This window comes from Thunnus thynnus, chromosome 3 (assembly GCF_963924715.1).
Source record: "Thunnus thynnus chromosome 3, fThuThy2.1, whole genome shotgun sequence".
Taxonomy (NCBI): domain Eukaryota; kingdom Metazoa; phylum Chordata; class Actinopteri; order Scombriformes; family Scombridae; genus Thunnus; species Thunnus thynnus.
In genome coordinates, this window is record NC_089519.1 from 11,958,671 (window position 1) to 11,974,717 (window position 16,047).

The 16,047-nt window shown below is 43.8% G+C and overlaps 1 protein-coding gene across 1 annotated transcript in view; it reads right to left on the reverse strand.

Moving 5' to 3' along the window:
* maml3 (mastermind-like transcriptional coactivator 3) overlaps nt 1-16,047 on the reverse strand; it is a 110,991-nt gene that overhangs the window by 50,050 nt on the left and 44,894 nt on the right. The window contains exons 2-3 of the mRNA XM_067584227.1: nt 7,277-8,023; nt 5,501-6,451 (exon numbers count right to left, since the gene is read on the reverse strand). Of these exons, the coding sequence (XP_067440328.1) occupies nt 5,501-6,451; nt 7,277-8,023 (1,698 nt within the window). The remainder of the gene's footprint in view (nt 1-5,500; nt 6,452-7,276; nt 8,024-16,047) is intronic.

Consider the following 16,047-nt stretch of genomic DNA (forward strand, 5'->3'; position numbering starts at 1 on the left):
AAACTGCATTAAACTTCACTGAAAATGAAATGTGAGATAAGATGAGAGATGTGAATAACAACTGAGTGAAAAAAAATAAAAATATATCTAAGTTTGGATAAGAAAAACAATATGCAAATATAAAAATAATATTGAACTATCATAAACATCAAATTAAGTAGAGTGTTTTTTTTTCAGTTAAAATGACCCGTCACCAATTGTCAATGTATTAATTTATCCTTCATTCAATAGGGCAGTTATTAAAAATTCAAGTTCAAACGAAATCTACATCCTGTCAATGTTCAAATGAGAACGGACAAACCAACCAGACTTGTTGTCTAGTAATGTAACTGTAAGGCCGGAGATATACTTGCTTTTAACTACACCTTTGCATGTGCATGATGGCTGTCTCGTGTATCCTGCGTCCGTTTGGAACGTTGGTTGTGCACGGCCTCAGAAATTAACACAACGCGTCCACAAGATGCAATACGCGCATGAATTGTTGGGGCAGTATGGGGATGTGACAGGGTCAAGGGTCAGTGGGCACGAAAGCAGTGACAACAATGACGGGGGACAATTTTGAAGACAAGTTAATAGACCATGTCCACAATTACCCGCATCTGTACGATGCGTCGTTGCTGCTGCACACAATAGTAACCTCCTAGAGTGTTGCCATGTTTATTTTTTATATCGTGCTTCTTCTTCTCTTCTCACATTTTTTGGCGGATGTCATGCAAATTCAGAAGTTTTCCAGTAACATGCAAAGTGCATAGACAAGTATGTGATCAACTATGGTTATGAGGCAGCGGGTTGACTACACGAATGTGTGGTTAAAAAGCAAGTATATCTCCAGCCTTAGGCACGCAGCAAACAGCCTCACCTTTATCAACAAGTTGGTGTGCTGAATCCAAAACACTTCCACACATTATTTTGCTTGAGTGGAGGTTGATTTGGTGCCATGATCAACACAGGTTGCTAGTTGCCTCTACATTACATTAATAAGGAGAAAAGCAATTGCTTGGTTTACTGTTCAGGCAACAGGGAACGCAATGTAATAAAAAGGTAATTTTACTAGCATCACCGCTGGAGTACAAGGCATGGCCTGTTGTGCTTTTACATTGTAAATGCAGACAGATCATATTGAATCATATTGAACATTGCATTGTTTCCCATGTTTGAACACTGGTTTGAATCTTTAAAAGGAATCAACAGTTTCTGTGACACAAGCTTCAGGAAAAATCTGACTGGAATCCATTATATACAATACTAATATACCTATTATAAACTAAAATCCACCAATAATATTGGCCCAGCTGTTTGTTCGGGTCCTAGTTCAGCACATGTGAGAAAGGCGTGTGTGTGTGTGTGTGTCTGACAGCCCTGAGACCTTGTGCAGGTCAGGGTTCTCAGCAGAAGAGGATGGAGAGAGAGATGAAAAAGAGGACAAAGAGAATGATCAGAGGCTTTACCTCTGGAAAGAGGGCTGGAGAAGGTAGAGAGCAGGAAGGGCTTCAGCAGAGTGTGCAAGCCTGTGGGTGTTTTTCAGATCCTGTTTATTTGTTGAGTGATTGTGTGTGTTTGTGTGTGTGTGTGTGTGAGAGTGTGTGTACATGTGTGAGGGGGCGGATTGTGACTCACAGGACTATTAGCACCGGCGCCGGCTCCTTCGTGCACTGCAGTCAGTGTGTGACACTGTGATCTCCTACATGCACAAGCACACACATGTGCTCTCACACACACACTCATTCACCTCATTTACACGTACAAACGTTCAAACCTCCCGGTCCAATTTATCAGGATGACACCAGAAGCTCTCCTCTGAGGCCAACACCTGTCAATCCATTCTACTCCAATCATCACTCAGATAACCACAGAGACCCACCCCCGCGCTGCTAGCTTCATACAGCTGCACGTACATTGTGCAACAAGCCACATCCGTCTCACAATCATTCTGTCTCAAAAAACACACACACACACACACACACATACTGAGGCCACCGCATCATCCGTCACACACAGACAATCACACAAACATCTTCCACAGACTCATGCATGCTCCTTTGCTCCCCCACTTGCTGCTTCCACTGAGACATCCACCACTGTGGCGACAGTAACCGCGACAACGGGCATAAATTAGCGTCATGGCGATATGCAAAGCAAGGGAGCAACAATTAAAGCTTGACTAACGAGCTTTTGAGGAGCGAGGCTGAAGTTTCCCCGAGCAGCTACTAACTGGATTAGCCTACACACACACACACACACACACACACACACACACACACACACACACACACAAACACACAGAAACAGAAAGAGGGAGAGAGGACGGAGCAGAGAGAAAGTGATGTTTAAGCACCACCTGTGAGACGACACACACAAACACAAAGCCAAAGGCTAATGTACACATACGCTAATGCAGACAAAAAATGGAATCTAAGCACAGCTAGTGTTACTTCAACCAAACACAAACAAACACCATTACCAATGATGTCTCAGGCAAGCAAAAATGACTCCATCACAACTAGACACACACACACACACGTACATAAACCTACACGTATATAAGCTGAGCTTTGGGGGTCAGATTTAGCAGATATTGGTTTTAGCATCCTGTTTGCACCACTGACAAGTCCTCTAGCTACTTTGCAGTCCAACCACGGCAGGAATGAAATGTCGAACCATTAGAAATCTGTTTGTTGCCTGTTGTGTTAGGTGACACACAAACAATGGGCAGTGTTGAAGGTGTTACCAATACTACCTTTGTTAAGCTGATGCTAGCTGTGCAGCAGGAACACTGTTGAATGCATCTAAAAGCACTAGTTATAATAAACACTGCTTACAATCTATCTTTAAGGAGCATGTCTGTTTGAAACCCATTTGAATCAAGTGATAACAGATGCAATGTGGGGGGGGGGGGGGACCCTCTTCCTCATCACCCCTTTCCTGAGATGCATGTTGGTTCATTTCAGCTTGTGACTGCAGCACCTCCTTGTTTGTTACATTTGGCATGTTGTCATTATTTTTAATATTTCTCACCTTAACATACTGAAGAATATTGAAGCTTTTTGTCCAATGCGTCTACAATTTGGGCACAGATGGTCAGAAAAATATTAAAGAGCTGATTGCCAGACCTCTTTTACGGCTGAAAAATATTGTCAATTGGCATTCAATCTAATATGACCCACCTCTGTAACAGTGAATGTAATGAAATTACTTCAGCGTTAAAATCTGTTTTCATTTAAAGAGTAATTCAATAATTTTGTATTGCACCTCAATAAAATTTGGGGATTTAGGAGACTTAAATTTAAAATAAGTTGCCTATATTAATGCAACTGAAGCTTAAATGTCCTGACTTCTTGTCTCTTGTATGGTCAATCTCCAAAAACACTGGATCCTACACTTCCCATAATGGCGACGTTTGCTTACGTGATGTAACAGAGGTGCATATTTAACGGATTCAGTGTGGACAGAGAGCGTCAGATGTTACACGATGCGACGCAAGAGTTTGACACTCGCTTGCTGTTAGGACACGGTGTCAGGCTTGACAAAGCTCCTCCATAGCCACCGCTGTCATTATACAACTGACTGAGTAGTGACTGCACATGACCTGTAAACTGATCCTGATGTGTAAAATTGGTGGACTTATCCCTAAGTGTTACTACTTAGTAGTCCACATCCTGTAATTGTTCATGTAAAGCTCATATGCACCCACTTACACCCTAATTTATGATCACTATAAAAACAAAGCCAGTAGTGATGACAAATTATTCTAACAAAGAGCAGTGTATCATTATCATTGTTGTATTTTTAATATGCTTTATTGTTTATCTGCTAATGTTATTTGGGACCTGTGTGACTATTCACTACAAATAAATTTACTTACTAAATAATTAGAGAGTCATTAATGTGCTAGATGCAAGTAGAATAGTGAGTATTTTGCATTTCAGACATTCCATTCTGCACTGCTCACTTATTTCTCTCTTTCCAAGCCCTTGACTCTCTTTTTAATATGCTCCATCTTCACTCTACAATAAATCTTTCTTTCTGCATTTGCCTTTCTCCTGTAAGTTGTTCTTTTTCTTCTCTGCACATCGCTCTCCTCTCTCTTTCCTGGTCTCCAATTCTCCTCTACTCATTCAAATAAATCTCTCCAGCCCCACCACCCCTCCACACCCCTGTAAATCTATGAAACACACACAAACATATATGTGCACATACCCGTGCTCACTCGCGCACACAAACACACAGCCCTCCAGGCAGCAGCCACAAAGGCCCCATATTAATAAATCTGCTCCTTTATTGGTGCTGAGTGTCTCTGGCAGGGAGAGAAAGACAGAGAGAGGGAGAGAGAGGGAGGAAGGGGGAGGAGCAGGACAGGAGATGCAGAGATCACCAGAGGGGAGGAGGAGGAGGTGACTGACTGACTGAGGCCATATCATCAACACAAGGGAGGCAGAGAGAGAGACAGAGAGATAAAGACAGAAAAAGGCAACATTGACAAGTGCATCATAAAGACGCATGCACACACCAACACACACACTTTCTACTGGTGATAGTACAATGCTGCTGAGATAATGAGCAACACCATGAGAAGAACCATCCGGGTGTGAGCCGTCACTTGTGTAGGTTTTTGTTAAGGTATAGGTCACCCACACTTCCTTAACATCCTCCCATCCGGTGGATTATTAAGGACACCTGACACCTGGCTGAACCACTGGAGCGTTCAGAGTGGGCCGCGCTGGTAGCTGGGCTCAGGAAACAAACTGCCTGGGGTGGGCTTGCGGTAATGACAGCAGCTAGCTTGGTTTAGTGGTCCAATCTCAGCCATCAGTCAGCTGTGACAGATTGGGGATATGAGCTAAGGAGCCGTTTAGCTTTGGTGTTTGGCGTGGTGTGGGAGTGCATGCGCTTGTGTGTCTGGGGGAGGAGGGGAGGGGGCTATCAGTGCTGCTAGTGTTGCAGAGGCATCAATACACTCTCGACAGGCCATTTTCCTATGCCTATTCCCAGCCCTGGCTTGTTGCTGGGGCAACTACCGCCATTTTACCTTCCCTGACTGCACCTCTGGAAGATTTTATAAAACAGCAATTCATGCTCTGTTATCTCTCCCGGTCAACTGTTTAAATAACCTTAGCTGATATTTTTATTTCTGAACCATTGCCATTGGGCAATTTTATCTGTAAATTTTATAAAAGTCTTCCAGTGCACAGCCAGCACATGAATATAGCTCCTCAAGGATTGAAAAGCAAAAAGTGTGGGGGTTTTGTTCTCCTCCCAAGGTCATGAGTTGAGTGCTCTATAACAACAGCACCCTTAAACATGGCACTCATCTCCACAGAAGCTGCTCAGTGTAGGAATGACTCTGGAATCTAAGCTAAAGGACTAACAACGGAGAGGGAAACCTTCCTCCTGGACCAGCACTGAAGGTCTGGCATGAGTGCTGATTACACTTCAGCACCAATTCATTGCTAACAACTCTGCCCAGCCATTTGTAATGGAGAGCATTAAACAGTTCTCTTACCTGTCCGTGAGGCTGCATGGCGCTGTAGGGCATGTTCTGGTTCAATACTTTTTGCTTCATCAGCAACATCCTCTTCTGCTCCTCACTCAGGTGGGCTGTCTGCCCTGGGATCGGCCCCTGGGTCTGCCCTGGCCCTGCCCCCTGGCCCCCACCTCCCCCACCACCAATGTAGGGAGGCATCATGGGGTTCTTGACCTGACTGTTCCCTACCATGGGTGGCGTCATCCTCTGGCCTATGTGATCAACCCCGCTGCCGCTGAAGTGACTCAGCGGTTTGGTGTTGTTATAGGACAACATGGCTGCCGTTTGCTGCTGCTGCTGCTGCTGTTGTTTGGACAGGGCATTCTGGCTGATGCTGTTCGGCTGCTGCTGGCCCATCATGCCCATGTGGTTGTGAGGGAGGTAGTTGTTCATGGGGGCTTTGGGCCCATTGTTGGGGGCCATCCCAGCCACAAGAGGGCCCTGTGGTGTGTTAAAGGCTTGCGGTGGGTACATCATGGGGCTGTTGGGTTTCTCCTGGTTAAAGGGACCAGAGTTATAGGGACTGGTTGGAGGGCCTGCTGGGGACCAGTTAGCTGCTTGTTGCTGCTGCTGCTGCTTCTGCTGCAGCAGTTTAGCACGTTGCTGAGCAGCCATTGCTTTTAGTTGCTCTGCTGGAGAAAGTTCAGGCGTTACTGGCCCCACCGGCTGACCTCCAGGAGCAACCCCAGCCGCTGCGGGTCCTGTACCCGCTTGACTAACACCTGGGCCTGGGTTCATCATGTATCCATTCCCAGGTCTGGAGACTGCTTGTGTCTGAGCCTGGGTTGGGGTCTGAGGAGAGCGAGCCACACAATTGTGTAATGGGGAACCTGATGCCATGGCAACGGCTGGAGACTGCTGCAAAGGTTGCTGAGGAGGCGTTCCATTGGCAGTGGTGGCAAACTGAGGGCCTGACGATGATGGTCGGACCTGAGGAGAGGGGTCCAAACACAGAAAATCCTGTAAGACTCATGTAATATTACCTCTTTCAGAGATAGTTCAGCATTTTGGGAAATGGGCTTATTTGCCTACAAATGGCTACCAATGTGACTTCACATTTCACACAGACTAAAAAGTCCTTTACAACATATTGCTAAAAAATAACCTGCATTATTCAAAACACTTATCATGTTAATGAAGCTCTGTTCATGAGTTGAGGGACTGTTTTTTAGTTTAGCTGGATGTCATCTGTCTCAGATTGAAATACCTCACAGCTAGCTTACAAGACTCTGTTATAACCCAAACACAACCTGTAAGCATTATGTTTCTTATTTCTGCAGATATAATTTGTAGTTGCACTCATGTTTCAGTACCTTATAAACTGTAAACTGAAGGACACACCTGTGTGATTTTATTACTAGGAATGGGAATCAAGAATCAGTTCATATTCTTATATTCAAACTGTCTGATTCTTGAAGAAAAGGAATCAAAAAGCAGAATCAATAATAAAAATGAATTGATAAAATCTATTCAATGGCCATCTTCTACTCATAACATGAAAACCTTTAATGAGGAAGGGATCATGAATTGTGCTGTGCATGCAGTTTATACATTGTTCATCAATGGTTGCTGCTACATGTCAATCTATTGTGTGTCTGTCTGATAACAAACACAGTACTCTTAAATGTACATTCAATCAAATGTAGTGTAATTATACATTGGAGAAAACAGAGAGACAAATATATCAACAAGTGACTGAATGACACAGGTTAAACCCCTGCCATAGGACTTCATGTCAACCCTTGGGCTACTGACCTGTGGTGAACCCATGGGAACCTGTGGGCCACTCTGTGGAGGCTGAGGAGGAGGAGGCAGGGCTGCTGCTGCTGGCGCCGCCCCCCCTCCAGGTGTTGTCGTATTCCCAGCTGCTTCCTGTGGGCCTGGTGTCTGATTGTTTGCCGGCCTGCCAAACTCTGCCTCTTTTTTGTCCTCAAAGTCCTCATTGAAGAGGTCGTGCATATCATCCTCTGGCACAGTGTTGGCCAACTCATCAATCAGCTCCTGCCACTCTTGGTCATTGAGGTTGATGTCGGAGAACAGCTTGTTCTGATTGGACAGAGACTGGGGATCAGACGACTCCATCCCACCTCCATCATCTAGTGGCTCCTGTTTTAGGTCTTTGAGGAGGCCGAAGCTGTCCTCCAAGTCCAGCGAGCCGTTCAACTTTATGTCTGGAAGATGGCTGCCACCGTTTTTCCCCAGCTCATCTGATGCCCGGCCTACATGGTTGCCATTGCTGTTTGTAGTGTTGTTTCCGGTGGAAGTGTTGGGCCCACCAAGTAAGGGCTTAATGTCCATTTGGTGATGCAGTGGAGAGATGGGCGGAACATTGTTGTTATTGTTGTTGTTAGGGAGACCTGTTAGTGAGTCCAAACCACCAGAGCCCTCCTTCCGTACCCGTTTGGTGGTCGGTGAGTAGCTGCCTTTATCACAGATACCGTTCTGGTCACCATTGAGGGGCGACCGTGCGCTGTCCAGTTTCCTCTTCACAGTCTCCTGGAGCTGTAACAGTAAGGAAAAAGAAAATGGATTAGGCCTGGAGGGGCACCAGAGATGGGACACGTTAGCAATTGAAAAACTTTTCTGTAGTCTTCAGGGCGCAACAATGGGATACCAAAATCAATAAGGCAGCAGGCTGCTTCCTTTTAATACACATCAAGAACTGTCATGAAAAGGCAAGACGTGTGCTGAAATTCACAATATCACAGAAACAAATCAATTCTTCTTTTAGTACGGATTCAATCTAGCTGAAATAATGATCACACTACTGATTTCTCACATGGAGTATATCCTGTACACTGTGCGCACATGTGTGTGCACAGAAGCACACATTCTCCTACACGTAAGGTAAAAGATGGGCCAAAGCAATGGGAAGACTAGCAGCCCTCTCCAAGAATGTTCCCAGCAGGCTGAACTCTGGGTTTTTTTTCCTGAGCAGGGAAGCAAAAGAACAGCTCGTTCCATCTGTAGTATTCTCTCCATCATTAGCATTAACCAATGGCCAGATAAGCTGCTCCATCCAAATCCCCACCTCATTCTTAGCCTTACTGAAGGCAGCCACCGCACAGTCCGCTTATGTTAATAGTCTCACTGCCTCTGCTATGGCACAGACGAGATAACGACAGGGTGCTAACAAACACTGGCTGGCAGTTAAGGTAATCACTATCATAGACCTGGGTGGGAGAGGAAGGGAGAGGAGGTATGGAGGGACAGCAAGCAGAAACTGAGGAAGGAGCAGAATAAGATCATCCATGCCCACAGGATGGGGATCCAACTCCCTCCAGATAGTGATTCCGATACCTGAAGTCAGGATATCTGCTGATAATGAGTACAGATCTGATACAAGTATTCACTTTTTCCCAAACTTAATGAAGGTGACATTGGGTCAGGGATTGCCATGTTACTAAAAAGAGCAGTCAACTTATCTTCCACAGCACCAGTTGTTCTGTTGTCAATTGGTGTAAATTACACTGAGGAAAGGTGGCATGAATTCCTCCGAAGTATCACTTTGCCAGTGCAAATATTTCCAGCTAGGACATGGCCTAAAATCTTTTTTCCATTCTGTAACATACCTATGTAATGAACATGCATTACACTCTTCTCTATTCAGGTGAATAGACGTAGCTGGTGACTTCATGTAGAGGGGGCACATGGTAGTCCCTACTGATCTGTTTATGATAGCAAGGGAGTTGGCAGCAACAGACTCAAGTAAACACCGGGAATTGGCAACAACCAAATTGGGACGAAATGGGGGGAAAACACATATAATTTGAAGTTTCTGTGCAATTTAATAAACTCAATCTCAGTTTTACTCCTAACTTGTTAATTTTAAACCCTAATGAAGTTGGCAGAGAAATAGCAGATGCTATTAAAATGAGGGATGGGAAGCAGCGACCTCATTTATGAAAGGCTACCACGGCACAAATGTTGTGCTCCGACCCAGAGAGACCCACAGTTCAAGATCTATACAAAAATGATCTTTGCTATAAAATCTGTGGTAAAAGTATAAAGGTATTATTTGAACTTTTTCTTTTATATGCATAAATGATGGATGAAGTCTTTCTTTTTTACAACTTTTCTTCTTAAATTCCTTAGAGGCCCTCAAAGAAGAATATGTCATAGCTCAGTAACAGCTAAATTGATTAACTTATTCTATAATATCATTTGTCAAAGAACACCATCTTTCAATATTTTCAAACTTTCTAAATGAAGCAAAGTTAAATAAAACAGTTCAAAATTGCAAAAAGATTAGGTCAAATTCTCTCATAAAGAGCATTTAAGAAAAACGTACAATGTAAAAACAAGTAGAGAAAAATAAAAAGGATAACGTACTGACAAAAAAAAAAATCAATTTACAAGTTACATACAGTAGGTCTATCCTGCACATCTACACTTCAAACAGTCTTCTGTACAAGAGCTGAGATGCAGTCAAATATTTTGTGAAATTTATGCTCTCAGCTGTCACATGTGAAAGAGTCAAACACACACACACACACACCACCGATACATATATGTGTGCAAATGCACGTCTAGCTCTTTGTTATTCAGATGGAACAACAGACAAAATATATTCAGATTGTATTCTGACCCTGAGGTGGACCCACTCAAGCTGGCAGACACACACACGCACACACACACACCACGAGAGACAGAATACAAAAATTATCCTTTCTTGACTTTCTGGGTTTGCTGGTGTGTGAATGTGTGTAAGAATATGTGTGGGGTGGGGCTGTCAGGTTGGCTTTCCCTCTCTTCTCTGCTGTGACTGACAGTCAGCCTAATTATCTTTATGGCATAATAAACACTATTAGTATTGACAGCCAAAACTACTGTACAGTGTGTGCGTGTGTGTTTGCATGTGTGGCTTGAACTCTTATGCCGGTGTAGCCATTAGAGGAACAACTGAGAAAAACACAGGAAAACACACGTCTCCACTGTCACGACACAGCTTCATCAACTCTGTGTGTGCATGTGTGTGTGGTCCTGCAATCAATGGGTTTAAATAATTCAGGTCTCCTGCATACTGGTTTGGTTTTGTGTGCGTATAGTGGTGTTTGTGTGTGTGTACATGCGTGCATGTGTGTGTTACAGGCTTTCCCTAAATGCCAGTGACTCATGTTGATAATAACAGACTCGCCTTTCAAAGCCCACCTATAAAAACTCCCATAATTATCCAGGTGGTGTGAACTGTAGCACCCACCCACACATGCATGTACACACACACACACTCACACACACACACACACACACAGGGGTTTTGCATACACACCCACTTTTAAAAAAACATTACCAGTTTAACGTCCTGGATAAAATGCTGAACATAGAGACAGAAACAAAGAAATAGAAAAATACAGGCAGGCAGAAAGAGAAAGATGGACTGTGGTTTTGTCTGTTCAGTACTGTATGAGTCAGCATGCCATATAGCCTGAGGGAACGTGACAGGATGAATGACAAAACTGTGAGCCGGTACAAAATGCTTTATATTAACTGTTGTTAATTAATCATTTGTTTCTTTTAACACAATTAGCGACCTAATTACACTTCTGAATTACAGCAATATACCTGCCATGCACTGTAAACGGAGCTGACAATATTTTTATTCATTTGACAATCAGTGAAATAAAATACCAAACTGAGTCGTGTGATAAGTGTTTGCACGTGTGAGAGAAGGAATCAGAGGCAGGGGAGGAGAGACAAAGATATCGAAAATCGGAGACAAAGAATTTTGAAGTAGTTTAATCAAGCTGGAGTGCTTAGCGAGCGTAGAGGAAAAGAGCATCGGAATAAAAGGACGAGAGGATGTAAAAGAGCAAAGGCAGGAGAGAGAGAAAGGAGGAGAGCGCTGCTTGTTTCCCCTCCCGCGTCTCTCTGTATTCTTTGACATAAACACCTGCTGACTGCTCCTCTGTCTGCTCCCACAACACACAGAGAGAGAGATTGACAAAGATACAGAGAGACAAAGGTAAGACACACACACACACACACACACACAGAAGGAGGAAGAACGGATTTATTTGTCAGGCAGATGGTCTTTTTCCTTTGAGTGGAGGAGCTACCAGAATATGAACATGAGGGAGGAGAGATGGTGAAGGAGAGAAGAGGTGGGGGGGAAAGAGGGGGGGGTTGGTGAGGAGGAGGAGGAGATAGGTGGCTTGATGGAAAGGCATAGCACGCCAAATGACAGCGGGGAGCAAACGATGAGAGGGTGATCAGAGAGGGAGAGGGAGGGAGAGAAGAGAGACAGAGATGGAACCACTAAGGTGCTGTTGTTATAGCAACCTGCTGCTCTGGTGCTTTGTGCACTACATCCTCCTTCTTCCTCCTCCTCCTCCTCCTCCTCCTCCTCTCGCTCACTTACTCACTCTCCGCCACCCTGCCTGCTCTCCCTCTCTCTTCCTTCCTCATCTACCTCTCTGCCTCCTCTCTTTCCTTTGCCTCCCTCTCTTTGAAGGTTGAGCATCAAATTCCAACCAAAGTCTCAAAATTAAAGGGACTACGATACAATACGGTCATTCTTTTAGTGTCAAACAAACAAACAAAATGCGGAGGTATCTAGCAGACATGCCTCTCAAAACTAAAGATTATATTCAATATGAGGTCAACAGTGGAAACCTCTTGTCTCCAGCAAGAAAAGCATATTCCTCCTAATATTCATCACTGAAGGTGTAGTCACTCCTCTCACCCTCCATCTGTTTTACCCCTTTCTATCCTTTTTTCTTTCACTCCTGCTCTCCTCACCTCTGCATCATCACCTCAGTCTTTTCTCTGCTCTGACTGCAGGGCACAGTCCTGCTGACAGGCAGCATACGGCACACACAAACACACAATGATGACCACTGTACAAGAGGAACTAGTTAACCAAAGAGAGTTATACAGACGCACATATCAGGCATACAGATGTACTATTTTTAGCATTCTTCTGATTGGTTTTGAAGAAAAAACAAAAGAGTACTTCAACTCAAAGCCGCTCTCATTAGAAATCACATTTAATTGTTTAAGTATCGGTTTATCTGATCCATAAGATTCTTACAGAGAACTCAGCACAGAGCAGCAGATGTGTACAGATCCTGATCCCAGCATTGTTAAGGAGCAAACTGAGCTCACGTGCTACACAATATAAGCACAGTGCTGTAACTCTAGGACTCGACCGCTATGCAAAAGAGAAGAGAATAAATCAGTGTCTGCATTTCTAAAACAAATCTGAGAATATTCAAGTGTTTGTTTGGCACTTGGGTTGAAATTATGTAAACTGAAGTAACAAAGAGAGTAATGTAGGTGATTAATTAATTGTTTAGTCTATGATATGTCAAAAAGCAGTAAAAAAACATCAACCGCAGTTTCCCCAAGTCAAAGGTAACTTATTCAAATGTCTTGTTTTGTAAGTAAAACATCCAAAGGTATTCAATTTACAATTATATGAAACAGAAAAAAACAGAAAATCTTCACATTTGAGAATCTGGACTTAACATGTTTTTGGCATTTTTGCTTGAAAAATGACAAACAATTATTGGATTATCAAAATAGTTGCAGATTATTTTTCTTTGACTAATCATTGCAGCTTTAGAATTATGTGGAGTGAATATAGTCACAAAAGCACACACACCCACACCCGGACACACAAAGATGTGTCATAATTGTCCAAATTTCAATTGGATTTCCTTCTGCAGGCCAGTATGTACCTTGCTTGTGAGTGTGTGCGTGTATGATTGTTCCTGGTCTGGCCCACTAGACTGTGAAATGAGTCAATTAAATCAAACAGGTCTTTAATATGTAAGTGTGTGTGCTGACTGACTGGCAATGGCAAAAAGCTCTGGCATGTATCCTCATATTTTCAACCATAACCTGCCTGCGTCTAACATGTGACAGAAAATTGTCTTTAACGACTGACACGTTTTCAAGGCTGTGTTCAGAAAACACCTGCAGGTCTGAGTTTTCAAAATGTAGCTCAAGCATCATGAGAAAACATTTGGTAAAAACTTACTTGGATCATTTATTTGGATTTTTTTTTTTTTTTTGAGGGATTATTTTCTGGGAGCGGGGGAAGTACACTTCTTGAAGCCAGGTGTGCATGCAATGACATGTGAAGACATGTGACCAGAGGGGAATAAGGTAGGTATGGATCATATCATAGGGCAGAAAATACATGACTATTAAAAACGCTCTCCGTCAGCTGCTTTTAATGATACGGTTTTATTTTTGTGCCTGTATTGTAGCAACAGCGGAGAGAGTCGACAGGAAATAAAGGGGAGAGAGATGGGAGGTGACATGCAACAAAAGGTCCACTGCCGGAATCAAACCAGGGACATTGCGGTTATGTGGCATGTGTCTTAACCAGGAACTACTGGGGCGCGCCCGTGGTACAGTGTTTTCTAATGTCACTACTACTCAGGTCATTTCAGTGTAAAGAACTGGGAGGATTATGAGGGTAAATCAAGAAGGAAAACAAGCGGGATCGTCAGACAGTCTGTCCTTCAACTCAAGGATGGTGGTCCAAGCACACGTCAGCAGGCATGCATTCTGCTGAAGTGTCCTTGAGCAGGTCACTGAAAGAGCCTATCTGTGAATGAATTTGGCATCAAGGGTCTGCAACTTGGCCACAGCTCCAAAGGACCTAGCAAGAGATCTGAAACGAGGTTCTGAGCATACTGAAGGTTTGGGTCTGGTTTTGATCTTGAATTTAAAAACTGGTGAGGCAAAGAGGTGAATCTGCTTCAAGTATAAAACATTGGCTTTGGGCTTCTGACTAGGACCAACATTACTGCCCCCTACAGTGCTCTGACACCATCACACTGTTGTGATTACTGTAAGATTTGTTTCTGAACCTCCTCAGACACACAGTCTTTAGTCCCTGACCAGATCCCTGAACGTTGGGCAATAGATGGACAGAACACAAAAACAAAGAGTCTGTGGGAGTGAAGGACAGAAAACTCCAAGTGACAAGAGGAAGGTACAAACAAAAGAACCATTTGGCCGCAATCCCAGAGAAGGGTGTGTGTGTGTGTGTGTGTGTGTAAGAAAGCGCCTGCCAGTCTGCCTCCTGTACACAGGGGGCCTATACACCCCTGATTTGAATATGCACACACTTCTAATCTTCTAAACAATGCCTTAAATTTTACCTTTCGCAGCTCTGCAAATGAACTGCGGTTTTTCCACCACTGAGTCTTATATTTGTTGGACAGTACTACTTCTTTATCCTTCTGCCAAAATAAAAACTACATGAGAGGACATACTTGTATTCTTATTCATGCCGAGGCTTGGAGTTGGGGCAGAGCTGGAATTTTGAGCGTTTCCTTCACAAATGTCCAAAAAAATTTTAACAATAGGGAAAACTCTGGGATATATTACTGCCTGTAAAAGATATATTTATTTGAAGAAAATTTGGATGGAAACACAAAAATTAGCAAAGTATTTTAAAAGCTGTCAGAGTGCCGTTGGCCAACTGCTATCAGTCTGTAACTGTATGTGAGAACCTAAAGTGGCAGGTAGAAGACTAACACACACATCCACACACAGATTTGTGACGTGCACACGCAGTATAAACACTATTGTGGTGTGGTTTATTGCAGCTCTTCTTTATTGCAGCTCTTTCTTATACGTTTGTGTGTGTGTGTGTGTGTGTGTGTGTGTGTGCACGTGTAGGAAATAAAGAGTGTGAGCATGCACATGTACGTGTGTCATCAGCAGTTTAAACCTGCTGACCTGACATAAAAACCTAGTGGCCACAGAAAATCATCACTTTTTTTCCTTCCTCATCTATTCCCCTCCATTCCCAACCCCCCCACCCCCCCCCCCCACTCAATAACAGAGACCTTTGTGTGTGTGTGTGTGTGTGTGTGTGTGTGTGTGTGTGTGTGTGTGTGTGTGTGAGCAAGAAAAAGAGTAAGAAAAAAGGAAAAAAGAGTGGGCTAAGTAGTAGTGTGTGTTAACAGACACATTTACACACCATTAACGTTAAACGGCGCACAACTAATTATCATCCGAGTCAAGATCCGTGTGTATTGTGTGTGCAGCTCTGTGCTGATCAGTGTGTTCGTGTGCATCTTAGTATGTGTGTGTGTTTACATTTTCAAGGTAAAGTGCAAGTAAGAAAGAGGGCGAGCAGAGAGAGCGGAGAAGCAACACAGAGAGAGAGAAAATGAGGGGACAAGAGAGGGGAAACTGTGTGTGTGTGTGTGTGAGTGTGTGTGTGTGTGTGGTTCCTGGCTGAGCAGCTCCTCTCTATTTATAGAGCTGCGGCTCCTTCCTGTTTCTGGAGCTGTACCATCACGCCAGGAGGGGGTGGGGGGTGAGAGAGGGAGAGAGAGAGAGAGAGAGAAAGGGAGAGATGAGGAGAGGGAGGAAGTGTGAGTGGGTGTGTGGGAGGGGAGACTGGTCGTATTTGAGTCTTTAGTAAATCAACAGATCCACCCCCTCTCTTTCTCTCTCTCTCTCTCTCTCTCTCTCTGTTTCTCCCCCTCCCAACCCATCCCTTCTTCCTCCCCCTCCCTCTCTTACTCACCAACATGGGCTCAGCCAGCAGCTACGAA